At 36.5% G+C, this 13,674-nt stretch overlaps 1 protein-coding gene across 1 annotated transcript in view; it reads right to left on the bottom strand.

Moving 5' to 3' along the window:
* The window catches only part of SPTA1 (spectrin alpha, erythrocytic 1), an 82,066-nt gene that overhangs the window by 62,096 nt on the left and 6,296 nt on the right, over positions 1-13,674 (bottom strand). Inside the window, exons 5-16 of the mRNA XM_023526137.1 lie at positions 13,450-13,583; positions 12,757-12,901; positions 10,201-10,355; positions 9,140-9,275; positions 8,938-9,039; positions 7,048-7,185; positions 6,343-6,453; positions 4,164-4,241; positions 3,861-4,016; positions 2,522-2,726; positions 964-1,145; positions 268-511 (exon numbers count right to left, since the gene is read on the bottom strand). Of these exons, the coding sequence (XP_023381905.1) occupies positions 268-511; positions 964-1,145; positions 2,522-2,726; positions 3,861-4,016; positions 4,164-4,241; positions 6,343-6,453; positions 7,048-7,185; positions 8,938-9,039; positions 9,140-9,275; positions 10,201-10,355; positions 12,757-12,901; positions 13,450-13,583 (1,786 nt within the window). The remainder of the gene's footprint in view (positions 1-267; positions 512-963; positions 1,146-2,521; positions 2,727-3,860; positions 4,017-4,163; positions 4,242-6,342; positions 6,454-7,047; positions 7,186-8,937; positions 9,040-9,139; positions 9,276-10,200; positions 10,356-12,756; positions 12,902-13,449; positions 13,584-13,674) is intronic.

The raw sequence follows: 13,674 nt of genomic DNA, 5'->3' as shown, positions 1-13,674 counted from the left end.
CTCAGCCAAGGACCTTGGCAATAACTTACGTTAAAGCAAGTAGCAAAAATCTGAGCAGTCTAGCTCTTTCCAGAGGCTTTAATTTCATGGCCCTGTCCACTTCTGGGTTTAGAAGGTAAACTTTTAATTATGAGGTTTTTTTAAAATCTTCTTACGGAAGATTGAAAACATTTTTATGAGTGTAGGAGAGAAATCTGAGTGCAAATTCAAACAATCTGCAGACCTTGGGGTATTCCTTATGACTCAGCTTTCTCAGGCTGCACTAACCAAGGTAAGTGGAAGCTGCTGAAGGTTCTGTTTCTTGGATCCAGGCTTCCTCATCCTCTGTGTCTCTGCAAATCTGTTGTAGGCGAAGAAGGTCAATGAGCTTCTTCTTCCGGGTAGCCAGTGGCTCTTTTAGGGCTTCAAACTGGGACACTAGGTTCTCTTGCCTTGCCCGTACATCCCCAGCATCAGGATGGCCTGTTTCTTCAAAATATGTTGCCAAGTCTGTGAGGATGTCTACCTGATCCTGAGAGAGAAATTAAATGGGTGTTTGGTGTGGGGAGACCATGGAGAGAATCAGTTCCCATATTCACTGTGTTAGGATATCGAATTAAATCAATGATATGGAGTGGGAGGAGTTGCCTCATTGAAGATCATTTCATCAAGCTAAGAGAACTATTTATAGGAAAGTAGTTTTTAAGCCATATTTCAGAAATGACAACCTACTTATAGAGCGTGACAATGAAATTGGAGAAACCAGAACTACAGCCATGGGATTCTTACAAGAGATACCAGGCAACAAGAATGGCTAGATTAGAGAAAATATTGGGAAGAAGTTGCTTACCAGCTAAAATTTTTGAATTTTTACGTTTAGTATCTTGATCTTCTCTTTTAATAATAATTACTTATTATTATGAATTTGCTTAGAGCATATGCAGGTGTTATGGTCTACAACTGGTCAAAGAGCTAGCAACAAACCTGACGAGCAGCCACACCAGACTCCAAGAGGCTGTGCTTCCTGAGTAGATTCTGTACATCAGCTAGGCCTTTCCCGTAATCCTCAGAGGTAGCCTGCCTCTCTGCATCCACTAGCCAGCACTTCAGATCTTCTGCATTATTTTCAAACTGCAGCTGCTGATTAGCTTCATACAACTGGGTCCCTGAGAGGAGACATTAAGTATAAGATAGGTACCATAAATGCTCCTCATTATATAATAACATACCTTCCATCAACTTAAGGATCAATATAATAATTTGATATTCCAGTGGGGGAAATATAACTGTAATATCTGTGATTACACAAGAAATTACCTTAAATATGTAGATTTTGAAAGTATTTGTTTTTGAATACAGTATGATTCTCAAAACAAATATAAACAATAAGTTCATTTCCCTAGTGAATGTGTTAGATTATAAACAGCTTGGGTATTTTCATATGTAATTCCTTGCTCTCTATTAAGACTTCTTTTTCAAAGAGATTCAAATCCAAACACCTCACTTTCCAAGAGAAGTATAAAACTTGGGGTTCTCTCAGTTTGAGATTTTGAAGTGTATTTTTATAATGTTGTTCTCAGAACTTCGCTAGTCCCCCTCTTAGTGCCTGGCCTTCATCACAAGACATGCCTCAGAATTTTCTTTTCCAGAAAATATCTTTATTGTGCACACAGTTCTCAGACAAACTTTATTCTATGACTTTATAGCAATTATTTTTATTATTTCTGCAAAGCAATTACTGTATCTCCTAATGGTAGGGAGTACTAGTGATTTCTTATTGTTACAGTCAAGTTGGATTTTTTTCCCTAAACCAAAATATCAAAATGATGTCCAATAAAATCAGTATCTCTTCTATAACCAGGGCAGAATCATATCTACAGATAATGTTTATCATCTGTAAAAGAATATTGGGAAAATATTAATAAGAGAACCTCGTTATTTGTGTGAATAATGGTAATTGATTGTCTACAGTAAGAGGTGAGGTTATATGTATGTAGATATTCCAGTAGATACATAAAACATTTTTAAAGAGCTACAGCAGAGCCTGAAAACTTTAAGATAGGTGAAAAAAGCAACAAGTCATTAAGCCCTATTTATAAAAACAAAATATTATAGGAACGTTACATGTGGTACCGACAGTCTTTTAATGTCCAATTTACTAACCTGGGTTATAATATCTTGTCATGTCTAGAGAACTAAAATATGTAAATCTGAATTTAAGGACAGTAGTTTAAGGTGTATGGACAATATAGAATTCATGGTTCCTGAAGTATTTTCAAAAAAAAAAATTAAAAAATGTGAAAAAATGGGAAAAAAAGTAGTTTTAGTTTTAAAAATCTACATACATGAAGAAAACATAAAATTGTATAAATATATGGTGTGATGAATTTAAAATTTCTTGACCATTAAAGAAAAAACAGAGAAGAAAATGAATAGCATCTCTTCTCATAGAGGTCACCAGGTAAATTCAAGATGGTAAAGATGAAAATGTTAGGTTTCAGAATTTAGGCATTAGCCTTTCAATAAAACCTCTTTTTCTAACCTTTCTGTGCTGTAGCCTCCAGCAATTCCTTCCAGAGGCTTTCAACTTCACTAACACGAGCAGCCACACTGTCAGAGGCATAGTGGCCTCCTTCAGTCATCTCCTGGCCAGTTTTCTTTAGGTTATTGAGTAGGATCTTATTAGCTGCCAATTCTTTTTCAAATACTTGCTGCTTTTGAACCCGGCTTTTCAAGTTCTGTGTATCCTGACACAAGATGAAAAAATAAAAGGAAACTGTTACTTGAAGAATGAGAGGCAAATATGTTGAGGACAAGAGTTATTTCTCATATAAATTTAACTTTAATAAAAAGATAGAAGGGAGAAACTGTACTTGTCCAAGTATAAAGCCAGAGAATGCTTAAGAAACCCAGTCCCCCAACCCACTTATACATGGAATCCAAAGAACAAAATAAAATGAAGATCATTTGAATATGACACTCCATGAAAGAAATAGCAATCAGAGCTGTCATGAAAGATAAAAACTTTTTATCTCTGTCCTAGTATGTGTACCATTCGACCTTTTGTCCCATATAGAAAAGATCTGTTTACCCTAAATTCACTGGAACCATAACTCTTCTAAAGAATATAAGCATATAGTGCTGAGTTTTATAGAATAAAAGTTACAGATAAGGTAATAGTTCTCATAGTTCTATAAAGATATAAGAACAAAAGGATAGGAGGTATACATTTAAGACTAAATGATAATTCAGGAATTTCCCAAAGTAACAAACTAAAATAGAAGAGGGAAAAACTTTAAGCCCAGGTTTACTTTCTCGAGAATTCATGCCTCTAACCTTTACATTAAACTGCCTTGTTAATAATGGGATAACTTAAGACAATTGACTTCACAATTCATTTTCTTGGTTTTCTCATCTGTAAAATTAGGAGCTCTTCCCTTCTAGCTGCAAAACTGTGTAAGTCTGTATTATACCAATACAAGTTACTTTTCAGTTCCAAGTAACTTTCAGTAAATTTGAATGTATGTTATGCTTAGATACAATGTGTTTCTACTATAAGAGTGCAGAGTGGAGCTGAATATGTATAATGGGACAAGAAATAGCTAAATAAAGAACAGTCCCTTCCTTACCTCATTCGATTAAGCACCATTGGGAATTGTGTCAGAGTAAAGGGGTGATGGGGAGCAGGCTATACAAAAACAAAATTCTTGGCTCTTAACTAGATATATAGCCTTAGGGGAGTCATTGCCCTTCTCTGAGACTCTGTCTCCTCATCTATGAAATGAGGCTTATCAGCTATGGTCCTTTCAGCTCTAAGACTGTGAAAGCTCTATGAAACTAAGTCCTGATGAATATGACCTAGACTGGAAAACCCTGCCTACCTTGTAATCTTCATCATCTGCCAACTTTTTCTTCTTGTTGATCCAGTTCTTCAGGTCATCTGAGTCCTGATACAATTGCTGCAGAAGCAACGAATCCTCCAACAATCTGCGTCGTGTGACAGCCCTTTCACGTAGAACATCTCGCCTGGCCAATAGCTGCCAAACCACAAGCAAACTCATTGTCAGCAAAACGCAATATGGACACTTGAGAATCATTGCCCACATTAGTTATCATGCCCCCAACAATTCCCTTGACTCTTGGTGCATAGACAGGCAGACACACATCTGAGCCCTTGAACATACCCCATCTCGGATGTCAGCGATGTTCTCTGAATCATAATGACCATTGTCAATCAATTTGGTTGCAGTCTTGTCTAATGTCTAAAAAATAAATAAATAAAACAGAGTTGTTTTCCCTCAGTGACAACTGAGTATTGCTCACATTTTGAATAGCTGTTCAAAGAAGTAAGCATGGTAACATAGGAGAAGTGCTTACTTCTGATTTGTTATAAATCGTATTTCAAAATATAGACCTTATCAAGTCAATTAGCCTCTCCATGCCACAATATATATATTTTTAAATTAACAGAAATTTATTTATCATCTATTTGCATACTTTTATTTGTATTTATTATTTTAAATTTTTAATTACAGTTGGCATTCAATATTATATTTGTTTCAAGTGTACAATGTCTGGATTCTTCCTCCTGTCCAGTTTGGAAGATAAACTTCAGCCTGAAATTACATTATAGCTAATTTTCTATTTTTAATTTTTACTTTTCAATTAAATTTGACATTCAAATCCCCACGGAGAGGGATTTGCCCCAGGGGCTTCTATTACCTGCCAAGAACATCCTTTGATTGTGCCACTTGTGGGGCTAATTAGGTGGTGCCCTGTTGTAATCTGAAAATGGCCATTTGATTCACTCAGCAAAAGTTTCAAGTCACACTGAGACCAGCACTTGCTCACTTGGAGCCTGCAGACCCCTGCATTTTGTCCAAGAAACACTGCAGCGTGGACCAATACCAGCCATAGGTAAAGCTTCTAACTGTGCATGAGTTGGGGCTGGGAATTCTTACCAAATCACCAGAGTGGGGTGAGTGCTGTTCACCAGTTTGATGTAGATTTAGACTTGGCACCAGTGCTAAGCCTGGGGCTATTCAAAAGGCTCAGAGCATTCCAAGCATGCTACAATATTTTTAATATCTTGGTTATAGTAAATGAATTCTGATGTTACTGAAAGGTGAATATTGATCTCTTCTTAAATCTTCATGGACAAGCACTATATTGACATAGCCATGTCCAAAGCCCAGTTGATCTATCATCTATCTATCTATCTATCTATCTATCTATCTATCTATCTATCTATCTTTCATCTATTTATCTATCATCTATATATCATCTATCTGTCTATCATTTATCTATTGTCATGTATGTATGTATTATGTATGTATATATCTACCTCTATTATTTAACCTTCATCTATTACATGTACTTATATTTATACCTGTATCTATATCTCCAGCTATATAAAGAGAGAAGTCCAATATTGCAGAGATAAATTTGTACTCATATTTATTCAGAACCCACCTTCTGCCCCCCCCAAAATTACTAGAGGTAAAGATTGATAATTAAATAAGAATGAGAAAATAATCTAAAATGAATGATAGTATTTTATAAACAATAAAATTATTTTATACCTTTAGCTTTTATCGATAAGAATTGGCAGAATAAGTGTATGTAATAATAAAGGATGATATTAAGCTCTGTATTGACTAAACTTTAACAGGGAAGACTTAGAATTTGATTGTTATTTTTGTTGTTGTGGTGGTGGTGGTATGTATGCATATATGTGAGTTTAAACCAGCACTATCTTAGGAGACAAAGACATACAATATATTGACCCATAAAGTTTTCTTACACTTCTCTGAGCCCTGCTTATATGTTGGCCAATTTTTCTGGGACAGTGTAACTTAAGGTTCACAGAAAAATTGTAGTAGCATTACATGAGAAGAACAAAAATGAAGATATGCTAATAAAAGCAAAGAATACATATTACTTAGATATCCTAATATTGTTAGAGAAAACTAATAGAGATACTACAAGAGAAGAAAAACTTCAAAAAATATATTTCGAACTTTTTAAAGAAATAATTCTATATCAAATATGTATCCAATAGCTTCTATTTAGAATGAAAAAATAAAAAAGACAATCATGAACTTCATCAAAATTTGAGCAGAGCATGTCGAAACAGCATGTCATGAAATCTTGAAAAACTTTCTAAATATGCTTCATAGAAGAAGATATGTATTGTTAAAAATAAGTATTATTGTTTTTCGGGATGTTTTCTCTTAAAAATAATCCTTACATAATGTCTGATAGTTACAGGAGTGATTCTAAGGATAAGTGTTGATTGAAATGATATATACAAATGATATTGACTTCATTGAAATGAAGTCCAAACCAGAGCCCATTTCTTACTGTAATCTTCTCCTCCTGGGCAGTGAAGGCTTCTTCAAAGTCGTCATGCTTCTGAAGAAGGGCTTTTACACTGCCCAGGGAGTTCCCCAGGTCCTCATTTTCCAAAAATGCCTGTAGAAGACAGAAAAACATACCTCAGCTGTGCCTCACTGGTGAGAAACATTCCCTTTGGATATATCTCTAAGACAAGGACTAAAGAAGGAGGTGAGGGAGCTGGGGAACAAGGTGGGAATTATCACAAAACAGTAGAGTAGGTAGAGCTTAAGAGTTTTTTCCAAACCTCTCACACAACTTTATCATCTTTGTCTCTAGGTTATTCACATTGAATTCTCTCAGCCAATCTAGGCACTATTCTGAGCAGTCAAAGCTGCTTCAAGAAGACCACTCACATCCTCCAAAAAATCTCTTGGTTTACCCTGCCTGACTCATCACAATTTTCTCTTCTTGATCTCTTATCAATTTGATATTAATTTTTCCTTATGTTCATTTGAGGTTAAAATCCCTCTTCTACGTATTTAGGTATTTTTTCTATGCATTTGTCCATGAAGGAATTATAGAAGCTTTCTTCTCTTTGTGGTTCACTCTCCAGTTCCTAGGACAAACTTAGGACCTCAGAAGTGTTTGTGAGGGTGTTGGTAGTAGTCATGGTGACAAATGAAGAGTAAAGAAATGACTTCTGGACACTTGCTGAACTCCTCTTATTACCTCTTGTCTACTCATCCAATTGTCCACTTGCTCACTGTCACGGTAGAAGAGGTGCAAGTTCAAGCACTGCTCATACTGATGATGACACCTGACCCACAGTTCCTTCAGGGCAGCCCAGTTGTTATCAAGTATTGCCATCTTTGGAAAGGAAGAGATAATGTACAAGGGAGATATTTAATTAATTATTTTATTCTACATTACTGAGCACTTAACAAATGTAGGGCCTTTTGAAAGCTACAAAATTGAACAGGAAATGGGCTTGTCTCTTAAGGCTTCAATATTTAAGCAAATAACTGTAGTAAAAAAAATAGGATAATATCATAAAAGAGGTACAGCACATTTAATATGTATAAACAAACAAACAACAAACAAACAAAAAGATTACTTTTGACTAGAAGACCCAGAGAGTAGAAGCATGGAAAGTATATATATCAAACAGAGATAGAGAGGGCGGGGAAGAGGGGTTAGGATTGTAGGAGAACATAATGTTGCAAGCAAGTAATAACTGTAAGTAATTGTTAGATTGTACAATGTGCTCCAGAGAAAAGTGCAGATCCTAAAAGAAGTGGACACTTGATAAATTTCAAGTTCATAGAGCACTTTAATTATCGGACTCAGAAGTTTGTATTTTATTCTGAAAGCAAATAAGAACCATTGAGGAAAGAGAGAATAGCATTATCAAACCCACAAAAAGCCTCTGTTTCTGCCCAAGCATCTACCAAGAAATTCCAACTTGTTATCATAGCTTCTGTGTTAAGTCCATTAAAAAGGCAGCACAAATTCTCAGAATTCCAGAATAATAGGTAGGTTTTAAAGAACTTAAGATCCTACTATTCCTTTGGCAGAAAATCGTTAATAATAAAATCCATACTATAATTATCCCATAGAGTACTGGAGGAATTCAAATTATGGTTATCTCAACCTCATTCATCACACAACACTGGAAGCTGTGCTTGAAATTCAATGAAATGCAAAGAAACCTGCAAATTTTAATTATCATCCCAAGGAGTTCCTGTGACTCTGAGACTGAAGCAAAAATCTCTATCAGGGGTGAGGGGGTTGAGGTGAGTCTCTGTGATTCAGGAGGTTAGGATGCTGGCAAACCTGATTGTTCATTCAGTGGAATTCTGAGTGTTCGAAAGTTTCCTGTTATTTAATGCGAATTTGAAAAAAAAAAAACATAGAAAGAGGAGAATCAATTTGATTCGAGATTGTACAGAGCAGTGGTCCCCAACCCCTTGACTGTGGACCAATACTAGTCCGTGGTCTATTAGAAACCAGGCCACACAGCAGGAGGTGAGTAGTGAGTAAGTGAGTGAAACTTATATTTGCAGCTGCTCCCCAGTGCTAGCATCACTTCCTCAGCTCCACCTCAGATCATCAGGCATTAGATGCTCATAGGAGCACCAGTTCCTGGTGCCAAAATGGTTGAGGACCGCTTGCATAAAGGAAAGAAGAAAAGATACAATTTGCCGGTCATGTGCCAGACACTGTGCCAGGCACCTTAGGGAACCCAAAGATGAATAAGGTGCAGTTCTCATAGAATTCACAATCTAGAGATGAGCATGGGAAAGTGATAAAACAGAGCATATGTGACAAGACAAGATGGTATGGAGGTTTCAAATTAGGTAGATGTTACGTTGATGAAACTAGGTAGGTTGATAAAACAAGGATTCAGAGGTAAGGAAGCGCACATCATGTCCTAAGAATTTCAATGACTAAATTGGCTAAAGCTGTACATGAAGAAAACAGTGTGAAAGTTGGGTTCATATTACTAATATGTTAATATAACTTCTATTCTCTTCCCATTCAGAGATTATTCTATTATTGTGAAATTAAGTGAGAGCTAAATATATATCAAAATTTTACAAATTTGGTTAAATTAATTACCTTTTCTAAAACTTCATCAGAGGCTTCATGATTGGCATCCAGCAGAGCTTGACCAGTCTCATCAGCAGATTGAAAGCGGTCATCATATGAGTCAATCTCATGCTGTGGCGACAAGACAAAATGTCTTAACATTCAGCAAGAAAACTTCTGGTATTCTTGGCACCTCCCTTTTCCTCTTAATGGGGAGGACTTTTCTCTCTACCTTATGCTGCTGATGCCTGTCCAGTAAGGCTTCCCCACCAGCCACATCTGTGGGCAGCTCATCAGCATTGATCAGAGCAGTCTTCTCCTTCATCCATCCTGAGAGCTCATTATAGTCAGATAAGAATCGTTGGTACCTGTGGGAAAGGTAAGGTAAAGGCCAGGGAGGAGAGACTAGATGTAAATGGACTTTGGATGGAGAGTTAGGATTGGGTTGAGCTAAAATGTGAGATATGTTCCTCACTCTAATCCTACCCTTCCCCTTTCCCTGATTTACTCCCTATTCCTTTAGTGGTACAAGTTTAAATCCTTTTCTCTGGGTTGTATTCCTTGAGTAGGTGTGCCAGTGTGTGGTGAGGCACAAAGGCATTACATCTCCAACATCACGAGTTCACACCTATCCCAGAGGCACTTGAAGCAGAATAGAGTACTCCCAATGAAGCCTATAAATAATCACATAACATAAATGACAGGAAGCACCTTGTGAAAAGAGTTAGGGAATATTGGTAGGGTTAGGAGCCCTCTTGTATCTTAGTTCACTCTTAGCCTTATTAATAAAAAACAAAAAACAATTCAAAAAAATTAAATGCTCAGCATTTGAATTTAAATCATAACAGTAAGATAAACACCATTTTCGGGCAATTTAACAACTAACCGTAAAATTAACTACCCAGTTTTTTGGCAAGCCAACCCACATTCAAGAAATAATTCTAGACTTATTTGTATGCTCTTCAGCTTGGAAATTTCTTGCAGTTCCTTAACTAGGGCCAGGAGTTTGATATTTCTTTAGCTGCTTTTCTAGCTCCATGAGCCATTTCATAGCATCCTACAACTATACAAACTGAAGAAGACAGAAAGAGGGCAGGTGCGGGGAGGTGTCATGCTAAGTATTATATCACCTGCAAAAGATTTCTTTTGGCAAGTTAAAATTTCTTTTGCATTTGCTCAGCAGGCAGGAAGTCTGGGGCCCTCATTGTTTTACTGCTTTCATTCTTTTGTTTTTGGTATTATGCCTGAACCTTGTAGAGATAGATAGAAAAATAGAGAAGAGGGACTCCTCACCAATAAGAAGCCTGCAGCTTTGTATATCTGCTGGTAGCCAAGGCACGAATGTGCTCCCAGTTGGAGACAAGATCCTCTTTCATCTGCTGGATCTGAGGTGCATCTGAAGGATGAGAAAGCCTCAGCTTGTCTGCTTTGGCACATAACTCCTTCACCTTTAGGATGAAAAAAAAACATAGTGGGAAATCCAAGCACTCTGATTCCTAGCAAAATTTTATTGAGGAGATGTTACAAAATAATCTTGTAAACAATAATACTTAGTAATATATTTAAATCAATATATTTATAATAATTTACTGAGCACTTTTTGTCTGTCATTGTACTAAGCACTTCATATGCATTTTCTTGTTTTATAGACTTCCCTTAATAATACTATAAAGTACAAACTATTCTTAGTCCCATTTTATGTAAAAACTAAGAAGTAAAGTATTTTATTTGCTCAGGATCACTCAGCTAGCAAAAGTCAGAAGCAAGGTTTAGACCTAAGTCTGTCCTTTACTTCCTTCTATACTGTTTCCGTAAATATAATTGTGGTAATCAGAAAAACTCTTCCGCCTAGGAGGACAATAAATACCAATAAGGATAAACCATTTTGAGCACAATTCCTGAGTAGCAGAGTTACAAGGGTAAAACTATGAACATGGTGACTTTCCACATGTAACCATTAGTTCTCTAATTAAATCTAACTGAAATCAGGTATTATCTTGGGTTTGGGATTTCATCATCATTATTCATTAAGTCATCGGATTTTATTATTCATCATTAGGAAGAAAGACCAAAGACTTAAATAAGCAAGAATAAAAGAAGGAGAATTGTGACACAGTTTTCAGAAACTGGACTCAAGGACAGAGCTATGATTAAAGAACAGCAAGTGGAGATCTTCCTGTGGGCTGATGCTGCTGTAGATGCTCAGGAGTAATTGGTTTAAGTTATGGTTAAAGTTAAAAGGGAAAGAAGTAAGTATGGGAATCATTCAAGAATACAAGCTTTTTCCAAATTCTAGCATGCCTATGTCTACTCCTCTAGGTATAGGAACTGAGATTTTTCAGCTTTCAAAAGAGAAACCCAAGGTAGATTTAGTAATATGCTCAAATGTCTCTGAGTTTGTTATAAAAGGGGAACAAGGAATTTATTCCCTTACCTACTGAGTGATGAACAAAAAGAAACAGAATTCAACTGCAAAAGAAGAAACTGGAAGGAAAGGCGCTCTGACCACAAGGCCCTGAGTGAAATTAGGAAACCGTTCTAGGAGGTATATTTTTGTTATTGTTTTTTAATCAAGAAATTCAATTTTAAAATTTATTTTATTTTATTTGACTGCAAGGGTTATGAAAAGTTATGGGTTTCTCTGAAAGAAATGGGTGTGCCTCAGTTGTTGGTTGTCTTAATGCATAACCTGAATCGTGGACAAGAAGCCACTGTCAGGAAAGAATATGAAGTGGCAGAATAATTTCTTATAGGTTAAGGTGTCAGGCAAGGGTTCATTTTCTCTCCCTATTTATGTGACTTATGTGCAAAAGATATATGAAAAACTGGGCTGGACTCAAAGAAGAGGGTGTGAAAATTAGTGGAATATCAATAACAAGATATGTAGATGACGCCATCCTACTGGCAAAAAGTAGCAATAATTTGAAATGACTTCTGATGAAATTGAAAGAATAAAGCGCTAAAGTGGGATTGCATTTGAATTCAAAAAGAGAAAAGAATTCAAACTACAGAGGAAATACACAACTTTAACTTAGACAATGAAGACATTGAAATTGTTAAATATTTTGCTTCTATAGGTTCGGTCATCAATTCAAATGGAGGCTGCAACCTAGAAATCAAGAGAAGGCTGAGATTAGGAATGCCAGCAATTAGAAAAGATCACCAAGAGCAAAGATGTGTCATTAGAGACCTACACTAAGATCATCCACACCCCTGTATTAGTGATAACTATATACAGATGTGAAAGCTGGACATCGAAGAAAGCTGATAAAAAAAATGGCTCATTTGAATTGTGTTATTGGAGGAGAGCTCTACAGGTACCCTGGTTGCCAGAAAGATGAATAAGTGAATCTTAGAGCAAACTGAGCCTGAAACATCACTGGAGGCAAAAATGACAAAACTGGAAGTATCTTACTTTGGGCACATCATTAGAAGACAGGGTTCTTTGGAAAATACAATATTGCTGAGAAAGTAGAAGGCAGCAGGAAAAGAGGAAGACCAAATATGAGGTAGATTAATTCCATAAAAGAAACCGTAAGCATGAGTCTACAGGAGATGATCAGAGCTATTGAGGACATGCCATTATGGACATCACTCATTTATTCACAGGGTCTCCAGGAGAAGGAGTCAACTCAGAGGCACATAAAACACATAAAAAAAAAGAGATGTATATTTACATATAAATAATTTTAAAAAATAAAAATTACCTAATATTCACATATAAGTTATGAATCAAAAAGAAGAGTTATGTTCAAGGGCCACAGAATTTCTACTTCATTGAAATAGTGAATTTGGAGGCAAGATAATCATCAAATATCTCTTCCAGACATTCCTCCAAACGTGGCTTACCTTGTCATCCATGACTGCAAGATTTCTCTCAAATCCCTTGTGACTGTGAAACAGTGCCTCAGAGCTAACAAGGTCTTTTCCATAGTCCTCAGAGGTTAGTTGAGGCTCTTTCTCCTTGATCCACTGAATAGCTTCAGTCACATCCCTGCCAGACATTCACATGAGCTCCAGCAAAAGAAGATGGAAGGTATTCCAGGGCAAACAGAGCCCACAGGAAGGCCCAGTCTAGTTCATTCAATTAGAAATTTCCCTGTCTTCCTATACTCTAGCAAAAAGTAATGTAAAAAGTTCTTGCTTTTAATGTTTTCCATTAATATATAGAGACCTAGGCATCCTGACAATTCAGCCTCCAGATATATCTCCCATATCTGGGCCAACTCTTAGTGAATTTCTTTCTTTTTCCCAACTCCAATTCTTAATCTGCTTTTTTGCCTCTGCAGAACTTCCACCACTAATTTACCAGTGCTATTTTTACTGCTTTGGGTTCCAATCACCACAACTTGGATATAGAGTGGGTAACAGTTTTTTGTTTTTGTTTTTAACTACCCTTTCCCTTGTTGCCTTAAAGGCAAGCACACAATTTTCTTTGGTTTGAGGTATCAGCCACTAATTGCTAATAGTACACAGATGCTAACACAAGTTAAAAACAATGCTATTGAAGAATTTCCTATAATGCAGTGCCCAGATTCATACCTTTTGAATCTCTGGAGGTCTGCAGCATTGGACAGTGTCCTCTGTCTCTGGAGAGCCAGACCATGGAGACGCTCCCAGGAGACATTTACCTCATCCTGCTTTAACTTAATCAAAGGCAGCTCAGGGTGGTTCTCCTTTGAGAGGAAGAAAATTATGGAGTTATGCAGGGGTGAGATTATTCCATTATTGAAACACTTTATTTCAGACTGGTTTATATATTGTTAG

Source organism: Pteropus vampyrus, unplaced genomic scaffold (assembly GCF_000151845.1).
Source record: "Pteropus vampyrus isolate Shadow unplaced genomic scaffold, Pvam_2.0 Scaffold715, whole genome shotgun sequence".
Classification (NCBI taxonomy): Eukaryota; Metazoa; Chordata; class Mammalia; order Chiroptera; family Pteropodidae; genus Pteropus; species Pteropus vampyrus.
The sequence above is the reverse complement of the archived record's forward strand: the minus strand, read 5'-3'. Positions and strand labels throughout refer to the sequence as shown.